Source organism: Eubalaena glacialis, chromosome 4 (assembly GCF_028564815.1).
Source record: "Eubalaena glacialis isolate mEubGla1 chromosome 4, mEubGla1.1.hap2.+ XY, whole genome shotgun sequence".
Lineage (NCBI taxonomy): Eukaryota > Metazoa > Chordata > Mammalia > Artiodactyla > Balaenidae > Eubalaena > Eubalaena glacialis.
In genome coordinates, this window is record NC_083719.1 from 29805980 (window position 1) to 29818003 (window position 12024).

Consider the following 12024-nt stretch of genomic DNA (forward strand, 5'->3'; position numbering starts at 1 on the left):
TTTTTTTATTAAAGTGTAATTGATATATAAGTTACAGGTGTACAATAGAGTGATTCACAATTTTTAAAGGTTATACTACTTTTATAGTTATTGTAAAATATTGGCTATATTCCCCATGTTGCACGATATATCCTTGTAGCTTATTTTATACCTAACAGTTTGTACCTCTTCATCCCCTACCCCTGTATTGCCCCTCGCCCCTCCTTCTCCCCCCTGGTAACCACTAGTTTGTTCTCTATATCTGTGAGTCTGCCTCTTTTTTGTTATATTCACTAGTTTGTTGTATTTTTTAGATTCCTCATATAAGTGATAGCATACAGTAGTTATCTTTCTCTGTCTGACTTATTTCACTTAGCATTTTAACAGCTTCCCTTCGTGATCTCGGGCTGTGGGCTGCACGAAGCCTAGTTAAGCCAGCCACACACCTCAGTCCTACCCTCGTGTCTTGGTGGTGTCAGCTCATCTGAGTATAAGTGTTTTTATTTATTATAGTTTTTAATATACTTAAAAAGATTTGAATCAAACATTTGCAGAATGTGTCTAACCGAAAAATGTTCTGTTCTACATTTTTTCCCTTTAAACACAATTTTAAATCTGGTTATAGTATTATATAGTCATTCTCAAATATACCCAAAACATGTAAAAACACAAAAACAATAATCCCGCTAACATTTTGCCAGTCTTTTTTCCTGTTAAAAAAGTGTTTTTTTTAATGGGACATGGTGTATGGAATTCTTTGTAACACGTTTTTATTTCCGGTAACCCCATTTTAGTAGCTACACAAATGTCATTTTCAGTGGCTGTGTGATATTCCATCAAATATATTTGTGTTGATTCATTCATAACTTATTCAGTTGATCTCGTTGTAATGAATGTTTAGAATCTTTGCAGTTTTTCCCTTTTATAAACAGCTTTGGTACGGACAGAAGTGAACCTTTGAGTGCATTTCTAAGTGGCATTGCCAGCTCAGGGATTAGGTTCTGTTCTCAGGTTCTGGATAGTTCTTGCCAAGTTGCCTTCCAAGGATTTTAAACTCCCACCAGTGAGCATCCTCTTCACATTGAATCCCACCCCTGGTTCTTCCCTCTTCATCCCCAAGAGAAGACAGTGCCCTATGTACATTTCTGCCCATATCTGAATTCCCACTTCTTTATTGAGAGTTTTTCTGTAATGAACCAAGGTTCTGGGTGCAAGGTCGAGAAGCTCTGCTGTAGGCAGACTGCTGTAAATTGTGTCCAAGTTTGGCTTAAAACCCTTTTCTTTGTTCCTCCGAAAAAGAACAAATCGCCTTTTTACTGAGTTTTGGCAGGAATAATAGGTAGTAAAATCCTGCTTGCTAGACACATTCAGGGCAAGGACAAAGACGCGGGGTAGAAGTTGAGGTGTTAGTTTCCTTAATTATACAATGGGAGTCAAAGATTTTTAAATGGATGTCTTTAGCAGTGGCACACACTATTTCATTGTTTAGATGATAATACAGATTTTGTATTTTAGCTCCAAGACCGGTGCCAGACCTCCTGGGTTCAAGTACCCACTCTGCCATTTACTGGGGAGCCTTGAGCAAGTCGCTTAACCTTTCTGTTCCTCCATTTCTTCATCAATAAAATGGAGATAACAGAACCCACCTCTTAGAGTAAGGAATAAATGGGTTAATACGTGTACAGGATGCTGAATTGTTCTTGGCACGTAATGAGAGATCAGTAATGGTTGCCTGTTGAAGTTTTCATTCTCTACCCAAATGAGCACCGAATGAGGTTTGGAGGACCTAGCTTTTGGTCTTGGATTTCCTTGGACTTCTCTAGCTAAAATTGTCTCTCTTTTAAAATGACAGGTTAGATTAGGTGGTTTCTAAGATCCCTTCTAACTCAAGTGAAATGAAGGAGACAGTGAAGAGGAATCTTGGCAGGGACTGCTGTTTACTAACTCTTCCCACCGAGGGAAGACCGCGGCTTCAACAAGGGCTGGAGACAGAGACTGACCAGTTTTATCCCCCAAGGTTTCGTTCTTTCCCAGGTGGTGACAAAATAAGGTTGTATCTGGTTGTGGATTCTGTGGGTGGCTGGCTGGCTGGCGAGATGATGGGTCACTTAAAATTGTGTTGTGCACTTCATTTTTTAGTGACTAATGAGACAAATTTATTCCAATTTATTGAGCCCCTATAATGCATAAAGCCCTGTTCAGACTTGGGAGGCGTGGCCTTGAACAGAACAGAGAAAGCCATCCTTGTGAAGCTTCCATTCTGGTGGGGAAGCCAGACAATCAACAAGGAATTAAATGTGATAAAAGGAGGTGAAAATGCAAGGAGGAAGAATTTAAAGCAGAGTGCTGAGGTAGAGTGTGGCAGGTAGGGGGCTCTTTTCAGATGGAATGATCAAAGAGAAGGCCTCCCTGAGGAAGTGACACTTGAGCACAGACCTGAAGGAGTGAAGGAGTGAGCCATGTAGCTACATAAGGAAAGAACATTCTAGAACTAAGGACCAGCAAGTGCCTTAGGAGGAAAGTCACACATGCTACTTTGTAATCAGAAAATGAATCAATAAATGTTATTTATTTTTTAAAATAGGCAAACTTCATTAATGTGTGAGGTTTTTTCCTCTCGGAATGGGAGCCAGTGAGGGGGGAGGCGGGGAGGACAGTGGTAGGAGCTGAGATAGCTGGGGGGTGCTCTCTAAGCCAAGGCAAAAGCTCTGTTTCCATTTTTTTCCTGAGTAAGATGGGAAGCCATTGGAGTGTTTTGAGCAAGAGTGAAATGATGTGACTTACCTCTGAAGTCTCCTTCCGGTGCTGTGCTGGGAAAAGGCTGCTGGAGACTAGGGTGGTAACATTTGAGGAAGTAAGAAGTGATCCGAGGGCTTCCCTGGTGGCGCAGTGGTTGAGAATCTGCCTGCCAATGCAGGGGACACGGATTCGAGCCCTGGTCTGGGAAGATCCCACATGCCGCGGAGCAACTAAGCCCGTGAGCCACAACTACTGAGCCTGCGCGTCTGGAGCCTGTGCTCCGCAACAAGAGAGGCCACGATAGTGAGAGGCCCGCGCACCGCGATGAAGAGTAGCCCCCGCTCACCGCAACTAGAGAAAGCCCTCGCACAGAAACGAAGACCCAACACAGCCAAGAATAAATAAATAAAAAAACAAACAAACAAAAAAAAACGGTGTGCTCCTATTTAAAAAAAAAAAAAATTCAGGGCCTCTTGCTAAGGAATTTTTTTAAAAAAAGAAGTGATCCGACTTCAGACACAGTTTGAAAGCCGACCTAACAGGATTTGGTAACAGATTGGATGTGGGATATGAGGAAACAGTCAAGTACGACTCCCAGGGTTTTGGCTACAGCAACTGGATTGGTGAAGTTCCCACTTACTAAGATGGGGAAGACTTTAGGGAAGCAGCGGATTGAGAGGAGAAATCAAGCGTTTGGTTTTAGGCATAAATTTGAGATGCTTATCACATAGCCCAGTGGGCGTGTTGGCTGTGTTGAAAATGCAAGTCTAGGATTCAGGGGAGGGGATGGGACTGAAGATGTAGCTGTGAGAAGGGAAAAAAAAAACAAAAACCCTCAAACATTAATAAAATTTGTCTCTTTTTCAAAGTAAATAACACTGATACATTTTCTGATTACAAAGTACCGCATGTGACTTTCTTCCAAATTCTGAAAAGTTATCTCTGATCCTACCATCATTGGTGACTGTAGTTAACATTTGGATTATTTTCTTCCAGCCTTCCAACCCCCAACCCCCTTTCTTTCTGTGTGTGTTTGTGCGTAAATATGAGTTTGTGTGTTTTAACTAAATTGAGATTATAATGCATTATATATATTTTGTTTTGTTTTCACTATACAACATATCCTGAATATTTTTTCATGTCACAAAATGTTATTAAAAAGCTTTTTAATAGCTGCTATTAGCATTGAGTTCCATAGATTGGATGCAGGTTAACCTATTGAAGTAATCAGGGGGAGGGGCTTTTGTAACTGTCACTACAATGAATATCTTAATGCATATCTCTAATTATTTTTCTAAAAGTGGAATTACTGAGCCAAAGAGCTAAATGTGTAATGCCCTGAACACTTGTTTTAAAAAAGATCAGTTCACTTAAAAAAAAAATCAGGTCTTCTGAAAGGCTGCATAAAATTAAATATCCACTTTTAGTATATGGAGGGACCTGCTTTATGAGAGTTCATCAATTCTGGGCATTATAATAGGATTTGTTTTTCATTTGATGGCAGAAAAGCAATATTTTGATTTTATTTTGCATTTCTTGCTCCATTTTTATTATGTCTATATTTTGCAAAGTATCTGTTTATGTTCTTTGCCCATTTTTTTTTTTTAATACTCTTTATATAATGACCATTAACTCTGTTGGAAACATTTATTCTCAGTTTTCTGATACCTCTTTAATTCTGCTTGTGTTCTGTTTTGCTTTAACATGGTAGAGTTTTTTAAAAATGTTTGTAGCAGGGGACTTCCCTCGTGGTCCAGTGGTTAAGACTCTGCGCTTCCAATGCAGGGGGCCAGGTTCGATTCCTGGTCAGGGAACCAAGATCCCACACACTGCAACTAAGCCCGCGCGCCGCAGCTACTGAAGCCTGCGTGCTGTAGAGCCTGCACGCCGCAACTAGAGGAGCCCACGTGCCTCAATGAAGACCCAGCACAACCAAAATAAATAAAAATTAAAAAAAAAATTTATATAGTAAATTATCAGTGTTCCCTTTATGTTTTACTTTATGTTTAGAAACTCCTTACCTATCTCAAGATGCAATGAATAATTATTCATTTTGCATTTGGAAGTTTTTAACATATGTGGAATTTATTTGGATATTTTATTTGAGCTGGAGAAGTAAGTTTTTTCCAGTTGTGGTAGCCATATTATTTTTTAATAATCCATGATCTCCCCCACTGATTTTGAGTGCTACCTTTATGATATGTTGTTTGTTTATATATTGTGCTGTTTGGTTTTGCTTTTTGCTATTGTGAATAGGACTTGTTTTTCCCTATTTCCAGCCAGCTATTGCTGACACATAGATAAGCTAAGGAGTTTGTTTTCCAGTCATTTTACACAGTTAGTTCTCTTACTGTGTATTTCCAGTAGTTTTTCAGATGATTCTCTTGGATTTTCCAGGTAGAAAGTCTTACATGCCAAGATGATAATTTTGTTTTTTGTCTCTAACAGTGAGTGACTCTAATTGCACCATTCTGAATTTCCAGCACAATGTGAAATGAAGTATTGACAGCAGGGATCCTTGTCTGATTCCTCATTTGATAGTGACCATCATTTTTTTTCTAGATGTCTCTACTTTAGTTGGAAGATGTCCCAGTCTTGTCCACCTAGACTTAAGGTATGTTTTTATTTAAGACAAAAAATTTTTTAAAAAATGAAAATTCATGATTGCTCACTGAATGAAGAAAGGATCTTAATATGTTGAATTGAAGGAACTAAGCGATAGACTATTCCTGTCTTCTCCATCTGGGCTAGATTTTGAATTTTTCCTTCTGTTACAGCGATAGTGTCATGCTGAAAAGTGACTGCTTTCCGGAATTTTTCCAGCTCAACTACCTCCAACACCTATCACTCAGTCGGTGCTATGACATAATACCTGAAACTTTACTGTAAGTACTTTTGTTTTCTAAAGGAAGCAGAGGGCAGGGACCGAAAGATATGTCATTTGGTGGTAAAATCCATTATTAACAGCAGATGTTTAAAACGTACTTAAACATCAAATTAGTGTACCACACACTGGTTAGGAAAGACTAGCAAAATAGAAAAACCAAGGCAAAATTTTTTGCTGAAAATGTCTAGTAAAGTTGAGTGGATTGAGGTAGTTTACTAAACATTTATTTAGCTGTGAGCGAGTTTAAATATTAGAATACTGTACTAGTACTTGTGGAGAACTTACAAAAGCGGGAGAAGATAGCCTTTACTCCCAGGAAGCTCAGATTATATGACGGGGTAGGCAGACCCAGTGTGTGTGCGTGTGTGCGTGTGTGTGTTTCCGAAACTTTTCAAGTCTACTAGAGTTGATTCCAAAAACTTTCATCTGAGCTTAGAGGAAAAATTCTGTAATCTTCTAGTGGCGTCTGTCCTGGATGGTCAAGGAATGGAAAAAATAAACAATTTAAGTAGTAGGTATTGTAAGAGTGATGCTCTCTTTGAAAAGGGGGGAGATTGAGATCCAGGAGAGTAAAGTAACTTACCCAAAGCTGAATAGTGAGTTACTGGCTGAGCTGGGTCTGCATTCCAGGTCTCCTGGACACGTGCAAGGTAGTCTGTATCTAATCTGGTAGCTGTTACAGGGATTAATTTTGTACCTGCTCAGCAACTTCCACAAAATCAAGGCAGTGCAAACAAAAACAGAATCGGGTCCATCTTCCTTTTAAGAAGTGCTATACCCAAGTCATCCTGGAAATAACATCATCTCTTTAGTTTTAAGTTTTCCTATATTTCAAAGGGCTGGAAAATTCTTCCCTGGTTCAAATATAAGTGTATAGCAGTTTTATTAAAAACCTCAAGAAGTCAGTATCTTGGATTTGACCTGGTGCCCTTCTTTCTCATTCCAACCAGTATGCCCTGAATTAGGCTGCTGACCTCATTTAAACTCACTATCCATATGAAGGTAATCAAGCTTCTGGTTCCTACCAAAGAAAGGTGGTGAATTTGAACACAGAATTTATGTAGTCCTCAAATTACTGGTTTGGATCTTGTAAGTTAGTTTCAAGAATTAATGAATATAGCAGCACTGTTTACAGTAGCCAAGACATGGAAGCAACTTAAATGTCCATCAACAGATGAATGGATAGAGAAGATGTGATATATATATATATATATATATATATATATATATATACACACACACACACACATATACATACAATGGAATATTACTCAGCCGTAAAAATGAATGAAATAATGCCATTTGTGGCAACATGGATAGACCTAAAGATTATCATACTAAGTAAAGTAAATCAGACAGAAAAAGGAAAATATCATGTGATATCATTTATATGTGGAATCTAAAAAAATGATACAAGTGAACTTATCTACAGAACAGAAATAGACTCACATTGAAAACAAATTTATGGTTATCAAAGGGGAAAGGGCAGCAGCGGGGAGAGATAAATTAGGAGTTTGGGATTAACAGATACACACCACTATATATAAAATAGATAAACAACAAGGACCTATATTCAGTATCTTGTAATATAGCACAGGGAACTATATTCAAATTATCTTGTAATAACCTATAATGGAAAAGAATCTGAAAAAGAATATATGTATACATATACATAACTGAGTCACTTTGCTCTACACCAACACAACATTGTAAATCAACTATACTTCAATTTTTAAAAAATAATTTTTTAAAAAAAAAGGAATTAATAAATCAGATACTTCAGCTACATAGAGTTAACTGGTAGAATTAGGGAATCTGGTAATTACATTTTTTAATAAATCACTGTAATTAATCTTGGGGCTCAGGGTCTGAGCGGGTATCTCATTTGGGAAAGCACTGCCTAAAAGGAATGCTAGTATTTAGTTTCAGGGCTCTCAGATGTTGGGGTCTCAATTCATATGCATGGAACTCTTATTAAAATCTCCTGCCACTTGAATTTTCTAGCATCCAGAACTCCTAGGAGCCTGCAGTGTCCACCCAAAAAGGTTTCTCTGTCAACCATTCTTTCCCGTCCTTGCTATCTAGGCTTCAGCTTCATTGCCTTTGCAGCGCCCTGGAGTGCAGTGATCATTCTTTTTTGGTTGCTTTTCTCAAGAGAATCTATCCACATGTCTTACTTTTGTTCTTTCTCTCCAGAGAGAAAGAAGCTAAGCAGAGAATACCCAAATGCTTTCTCTTGAGCAGAGGCTAAGGGGATGCTGTGAGCCTTCACATATTTTTTATCCAGTGGGATGATAATGCTTGCATAGTAATATCTGCAGGCAGTGTGAATTGATGGTTCAGAGCGTGGGCCTGAAGTCACAGACCTAGGTGTGAACCCTCACAGCATTGTTGTAACTGATTTGTCTAAATATTGTCTCGAAATAAGGGAAACAGGGGCATCAGGAGTTTAGTGACAAGCCAGACCACCAGAATAGAGTGAGAACAGACAGAAGAAAGATGCTCTCCTTGAACTTTAAGGTAAAAGAGTATGTTTCTTAAGACGTTATGTAGATAGTATACTGGTTTACCTTGTAAATCCATTAAGATGAGTTTGCTGGTACCCTATCCTTAAAAGTTTCTCCAGATAAAATGTCTTGCCCTCCAATTTCAGTCATTCTGGCGGCTGATGTCTGTGAAATGCTTAGTAAGAATTCTAGGATCCTCAACAATAATTTCCAGAAAGTCATTTGTGCTAAAGAATTTTCATTTCTTATCTCAGAAGTGGGAAAATAAAATTTGAGTGTGTTTCTTCTGTAATGATAATGCTTTAAAATACTTGGGAAACTGTAGGTTTTTTGTCTGCAGGACATACCCTCATTGTATTTATTCCTTACTCCTTAATTGGTCTGATTTCCTTATATCCAAAAGTCCTTCTAATTATTCTGTATTTCTCATTCAAGGAAGAAATCCAAGCTGGAGATAGTAAAGTGATCTGAGATTAGGAGAGACTAAATAATAACTCCTGTAGGAGAATCTGTAGTTGAGGAATTTAAGATTTTGTAAGGAAAATGGGATTATGTAGATGAGGTAAGCAGTGAACCTGTGAAAGGGTTTATAAATACCTTTTGTTTACTAACTAGAGACACTTTAAGACATCAGTGTCATTTTATACTTCTTAAGTTAGAAATCATGGCTCTTAAACTATTCATACCGATTTACTCTCCCTTCGTTGGCTTTTCAGTCTCTTACCTTGTAGTTTCAAAGAGATACTTGCATATGTGTTCTGCTGTGTTGTAGGTGATACACATACAAGAGGCTTTTTGTTGTTGTTGTTGTTGTTTGTTTTTTGGTTCTCCTTAAAATTTTAGAGACTTTCTGGTTTTTCGACTTGGGAATGATCATTCGTCCACCATCCCATCTTACACCGCTCACTTCTTACTCACATGTAAACACCTGAGTGTCTTCTAAGTGTCTGGTGTAATTTCCTTCCTCACCAAGCTCTTTTGAAGTGCTGTTGCAAGAACATTTCCTCGTCTATCATCTGCCATCCCTCCTCACTCCCACCTATAGTTTCTTCTTTTAAATACTATCCACTGCAGAATGTCTTACAATTTGGCTAATCTGGAGATCGCAGAACCCGAATTCTCATGGCTATGACAAAGTTCTCATATTCAGATTTCACATAAGAGGGATTTAAGTTTGGGGCAGGATTGCTATCATCCTCAGTGATAATAAGTATAAACACCTATGTATACTGACCTTTCTTTACACTCCTGTTTCTTTTTTTTCTTTTTTTTAAAATAAGTTTATTTTATTTTTGGCTGCGTTGGGTCTTCATTGCCGCACGTGGGTTTTCTCTAGTTGCGGCAAGCAGGGTCTACTCTTCGTTGCGGTGCGCGGGCTTCTCATTGCGGTGGCTTCTCTTGTTGCGAAGCACAAGCTCTAGGCGCACAGGCTTCAGTAGTTGTGGCTTGCGGGCTGTAGAGCGCCAGGCTCAGTAGTTGTGGTGCACGGGCTTAGTTGCTCCGCGGCATGTGGGATCTTCCCGGACCAGGGCTCGAACCCGCATCCCCTGCCTTGGCAGGCGGATTCCTAACCACTGTGCCGCTAGGGAAGCCCCGTGCACTCCTGTTTCTGTTCCAGAGATTAGCTTACTTTACGAACAACAACAGTTTGTTCTCGCTGACTTTCTTTTCGGTCTGTTGTGATCTCTGGATCTACTGCCCCCTTAGGAACACCAAGCATACTTATTTTACTTGGATAGTACTTTTATTTTCTAAATTACCCTTCCTCTTGTTTTCAGCTAATGTATATAAACACCTATGGGGTTTAAAACACTTTCTTGAATGTAGAATAAATATGCTTAGAGGGGGAGTGGGAAGAGTGGGAGAGCAGGTTTAGCAATGAAGGGCCTAAGGCCAACAGAATGGTTTGAGTTCTGTAAACATGAGGGAGGTATCAAAGATTTTTGAGCATGGGAAGGACATAGTCTGAGCTAGACTTTACGAAGATGCCTTGGTCATTGGTATATACACTAAGCTGAAAGGAAGAAAGATTGGAGGCAAGATGACAATTGTTATCGGGAAGGTTTATTTTTTTAAGTAATTATTGGCAATATGAAAATACAAAGGATGCTTCTAATTCTAGGTGATTGATGTGCTCATCGATCTGCAGTGGGATTTTGTTGAAACTCCAAACTAAATATTCCCTTTCCTGAGACTTTGTACTGTGTGTCCCAACCTGGAGCACATACAGATCAGAGAGATGAATTTCTAAGCACACAGACCTGGGTTAAAAAAAAAGAATCATTACCAAAGAGTATTTACTTTGGGAAAACAGGCTCCCTTTTTTGTGGAACAGAATTTCACTCTTGACAAGAGTTGTGTTTCACTTAATGTGAAATACCTAGGAAGAGGACTGCGATACATGTGACAAAAAAAAAAAAATGGTAATATGTAGAGAAGTAAGATGTCTACTGTCTCTCTCTGCACCCAACACATAACCTTTAAATATCATTGTGAAGTCACTGTTAGGTTTCATCACGTGTAATGGACTTGTTGAGTATTAACCATTATTTAGAAGTTATCGGCTCTGCTCACATCTCCTTTTGAGAGGGCGAGCCCAGTTCAAATAAAGGTCAAGTCCATATCCTTAAGTTGCATGTAACCTTTGGTGACTCCATCTGATGCCACAGTAAAACATTTACTTTTACCACCACTAGCTTGCTGGCTTCTCCTCACAACACGGTGACACTTTTCAGCCTAAACCAAGAATGGAGAAAGGAAGAAAATATGGTTGGACTTTAAATAAACCTTGGAGTTTTCCAGTTATTAGAAATTCAACAAAATGCACTTGTGTGTTTCCTTACGCTGTGTTGCCCAAGCTGTGGACTGTGCTTTGTGGTTTGATTCACCTTTACAATTTTCTCAAATCACTGATTGCAAATTATGTCTTCAGTTTGCATTTTATAAAATATAATACAAATTGTAAAAAGTGGGTCATGTTACTCTAGGGGAACAGTTACCATAGATACTGCTACTCTGAAAGTCTCTCTCTTCCTTTCCAGTGAACTTGGAGAAATTCCCACACTAAAAACACTACAAGTCTTTGGAATCGTGCCAGACAGTACCCTTCAACTATTAAAGGAAGCCCTTCCTCATCTACAAATTAATTGTTCCCCTTTCACCACCATCGCCAGGCCAACCACTGGCAACAAAAAGAACCAGGAGATATGGGGCATCAGATGCCGACTGACACTGCAGAAGCCCAGTTGTCTATGAAGTATCTATTGCAGGATGGTGTCTCCTCTTTTCTTTGAACAGGGAAAGTAGGCAGGAAGCCCAATTGTGGAGAGCTCAGCTATTTTTATTCTTGGTTTTCTCTTGCCTTCATTCTACAAGTATATTAGAGAACCGTTGGAGAGAGAAAACTATGAAGTGTTGCTTTTGAAAAATGACTATGAAAGCTTTTATCACTGCTATATCCTTAAGAGCCTAAGCTGTATGCCTTTTGAAATTTTAGGAGAGTGAGCCTATAATTTCAAGATACCCTAAAGAGCAAAATTTGAGCCACCTCTTCCAAGTGCCCTTCTTATTAAATCTATTTAGAATCAAGCTTAAAAATCACCACCAGCAAATCATTTTCATAGCCTATATGGCAACTGAACTTTCTTCTATTTAATTTTTCAGTACTGCTTTATAAGACGTAGGTTGCAAAAAATAATAAGCTATTTGTAGTGTAAGCTGAACAGAATGAGAATCATAGATTTGTGGCAGTCTGCTGAGGATAGAAAGAAAAATACACATTTCAACTTTGCCTTTAGATTTGCAATTAGGTATATGGAAACAAATAGCCCCAGGTCATTCACCTTAAAACCTAAATAAAAAAACAACCGGCCAACCAGAAGTATAGAATTGGTTAGAATTTACAGGCTCGAG

The 12024-nt window shown here is 38.7% G+C and overlaps 1 protein-coding gene across 1 annotated transcript in view; it reads left to right on the top strand.

The window, feature by feature from the left end:
• The window catches only part of SKP2 (S-phase kinase associated protein 2), a 31701-nt gene extending 19993 nt beyond the window's left edge, over positions 1–11708 (top strand). The window contains exons 8-10 of the mRNA XM_061187706.1: positions 5281–5332; positions 5496–5603; positions 11154–11708. Of these exons, the coding sequence (XP_061043689.1) occupies positions 5281–5332; positions 5496–5603; positions 11154–11367 (374 nt within the window). The 3' untranslated portion in view covers positions 11368–11708. The remainder of the gene's footprint in view (positions 1–5280; positions 5333–5495; positions 5604–11153) is intronic.
• The last annotated feature ends 316 nt before the right edge of the window (positions 11709–12024 follow it).